Here is a 3,562-nt window from a genome sequence, read left to right on the forward strand (position 1 = left end):
GGGTCCGGGCTGGGGATTCGAACCCGCCACCTTAGGTGTACGTGGCTGGCGCCTTAGCCGGGTGAGCTATAGGCACCGAGCTGGTTTATTTTTTTTTTTAAATACAGGTGAGGTCTGGCTATGTTGCCCAGGTGGAGTGCAGTAGGTATTCAAAGACTGATCAGGCTCAGCGCCTGTGGCTCAAGTGGCAAAGGCGCCAGCCACGTACACCTAAGGTGGTGGGTTCAAATCCAGCCCCGGCCTGCCAAAACAACAATGACAGCTGCAACCAAAAAAACAGCTGGGCGTTGTGACAGGCACCTGTGGTCCCAGCTACTTGGGAGGCTGAGGCAGGAGACTCACTTGAGCCAAGGGGTTGGAGGTTGCTGTGAGTTGTGATGCCACAGCACTCTACCCAAGGGGATAGCTTGAGGCTCTGATTAAAAAAAAAAAAAAAAAAAGGCTGATCATAGTGTACTCAGTACAGTGTCCAACTCTTGGGCTCAAGTAATCCTTCTCCCTCAGCCCCCCCAAGTAGCTGGGATTTTGATGTGTACTACTGCACCCAGCACTGAATGCATTTTTTTTTTTTGAGACAGAGTCCCACTTTGTCGCCCTCTGTAGAATGCTGTGGCATCATATCTCACAGCAACCTCCAACTTTCAGACTCAAGCGAGTCTCTTGATCAGCTTTCCAAGTAGCTGGGACTACATGTGCCTGCCACAACCTCACCAGCTATTTTTAGAGATGAGATCTCACTCTGGCTCAGGCTGGTCTCAAACGTGTGAGCTCAGGCAATCCACCCACCTTGGCATCCCAAAGTGCTAGGATTACAGGCGTGAGCCACTGCACCTGGCCCACTGAATGCATTTTTTCTTATCAGATATATTGTGGGGTGCTACCAGCACTTAGTGGGTGGGGCCCAGAATGCTACATGTTTTGCACTGTCCTGCACTGTGAAGAATTGTCCTATATCTCTTAAGTCTTTCCAATGTCCTGCCAGAGATCAATGTAGGTAAAAAACGTGTTTACAATTACTTGTACCTAAAACCTAATTCCATTATACATATAACCTCAAATTTTGGGAGGCTTGTTTTTTTTTAATGGAATCTTCTAAGAATGCAACTACCATGGACATCATCAACAGAATGTTAATCTTTAATCTGGACTCTAACCCATTTAATCTACCATTTCAGAAACTCATGTCACCAACAGCAATACTGCTCACATTATCCAAGTTGCAGGTGAGTACACCTGTTGCATTGGCACACATCTGAGTAACTCTCGCTGTCATCTAGCATAGTTGTGCTTCAACATTTACATCCGGGAACATATATTCTTTTATTGTAACTTATTTTCCTTTGATGGTCTTCCCTATCAGTTACAAAATATTGATTTTTAAAATATTAATAATTATGTAGGTAGGTGGGATTTATCATACATGCATTTCACTGTTCAGCATAGTAAGAGGGGTACTACAAACTATCAGTTAAAAAAGGGGGCACGGGGTAGCAGGTTTCTATGGAGAATGACAGACTGAGCTTAGAGCCACTTCAGTGCTTAAGGGTCAGGAAAAGGAGGAGCAAGGAAAGGCAGACCAAGTAGCCAATCAGGTGAAAGGAGACCAGAGGAGGCAGGAGTGTCAGCCGGGCAGAGGAGGATTCAAGCAGCACAGCATCAGTACAGGTTAGGCATCCCAAATCTGAGAATCTGAAGCCCAAACCGTTCAAATCAGTGCCAACAAGATGCTCAAAGGAAATGGTCATTGGAGTGTTTTGGATCTGGGATGCTCACCTCGTAACTGTAATATAAATGTCCTAAAATCTGAAAAAAATCCAAAATCCAAAACACATCTGGTCCCAAGCATTTTGTACAAGGGATACTCAACTTTATCTGAAATGCTGCTGGGAGGTGGGATAAGGTGAGGGGCCAAAACTGGCTCCTGGCAAGATGTTGGCCATCAGTATCTTTGGTGAGAGTGGTTTCAGTGGCAAAGTGGGGTTAAAAGGGCTTAGAAGGAATGAATAAAGGCAGCTAGTCTACAGCCCTTTTTTCAAGAAGTTTTACAAAAAAAGGGAGAGGCATGGGTGACAGCTAGAGAAGGAACAGAGTCTAAGGATGACTTCTTTAAGATTGATACCTCATACTTTTGACACTGATGAACTGATCTAGCAGAGCAGGGGAAATGGATTATACAAGGCCTCGGGGGACAACTGCAGAAACTATGTTCCTGAGTAGAGAGGGATGGGATCCGTGGTAAAAGTGGGGTGGGCTGGCCTCTGGGGAGAAGGGGGTAAGGAAGTTAGTGTGCAGGTCTGGAAGCATCAGATGACAAGGAGAGTGATGTGGAGGTTTCAGGCACATAACTGTCACCTCTGATTAGGATCAAGCATCAAAGGGAAATCTAAACTCTGGTCAAACTGCTGAGGGGCCCCTTAAGAACTGTAGTCAAGGCTCAGTGTCTATAGCTCAGTGGTTAGGGCGCCAGCCACAAGCACTGAAGCTGGTGGGTTCAAACCCAACCCAGGCCTGCTAAAACAAACAAATAAACAACAACAAAAAAATAGCTGGGTGTTGTGGAGGGCACCTATAGTCTCAGCTACTTGGGAGGCTGAGATAAGAGAATAGCTTAAGCCCAAGAATTTGAGGTTGCTATGAGCTATGACGCCATGGCACTCTACCCAGGGCAACAGCTTGAGACTAACTCAACGAGAGAGGAAAAAAAAAAAGAACTGTAGTCATAAACTTCAAGTGGGACCATTTGGTACAAGTTTTTTTGTCTAGCTGCTGGGAAACTAACCACTGAGATTTTGCTAGGTAAATTTAATAGGAGGAGTGTAGGTAAATTTATAGGAGGAGTGTAGGAGTGTAGGTAGCATTGAGGGCAGGAGAGATTATAATGGCAGATCAGGGTAGCACCCATAGCTCAGTGGGTATTGCGCTGGCCACACGCACCGGGGCTGGCAGGTTCAAACCCGGCCTGGGCCTGCTAAAAAACAACGACAACTGCAACAACAACAATAAGAAAAGAAAATAGCTGGGTGTTGTGGTGGGCACTTGTAGTCCCAGTTACTTGGGAGGCTAAGGCAAGAGAATTGCTTAAGCCCAAGAGTCTGAGGTTGCTGTGAGCTGTGACACCACAGCACTCCACTGAGGGTGACAACTTCAGACTCTGTCTCAAAATAAAAAGGGGGCAGGTCATATAACTGGTCTTGGTAGTCCGCTTGCACAAGGCTGGGTCCCGTAGCTGGGTGGCTTCTAGAATCCGTCCCTCTGGTGAAAACCATGGCCTGTCCCTCCACTCTGCACAGCCATTCCACCCTAGCCAACCTGACTCTTCACTGCACGCTGATTAGCTCCTACCTGGGCCTGTGTGCTTGAGGATGAAGTTTTCATCATCAAACTTCTTCCCGTAGATGGATTTGCCCCCAGTGCCATTGTGGTTTGTGAAATCGCCGCCCTGGCACATGAACTGGGGGATGATGCGGTGGAAGCTGCTTCCCTTGAAGCCGAAGCCCTTTTCATGGGTGCACAGGCAACGGAAGTTCTCTGCGGTGGGGAAAGGAAAAATGCTGAGGTAAAA

The 3,562-nt window shown here is 46.8% G+C and overlaps 1 protein-coding gene across 2 annotated transcripts in view; it reads right to left on the reverse strand.

The window, feature by feature from the left end:
* PPIE (peptidylprolyl isomerase E) overlaps positions 1–3,562 on the reverse strand; it is a 16,853-nt gene that overhangs the window by 2,424 nt on the left and 10,867 nt on the right. For both annotated transcript variants that reach the window (XM_003798990.3, XM_023518651.1), the window contains exon 8: positions 3,343–3,528. In XM_003798990.3, coding sequence (XP_003799038.1) covers positions 3,343–3,528 — 186 coding nt within the window. The remainder of the gene's footprint in view (positions 1–3,342; positions 3,529–3,562) is intronic.

This window comes from Otolemur garnettii, unplaced genomic scaffold (genome assembly GCF_000181295.1).
Source record: "Otolemur garnettii isolate 467f Iridium unplaced genomic scaffold, OtoGar3 scaffold00144, whole genome shotgun sequence".
NCBI lineage: Eukaryota > Metazoa > Chordata > Mammalia > Primates > Galagidae > Otolemur > Otolemur garnettii.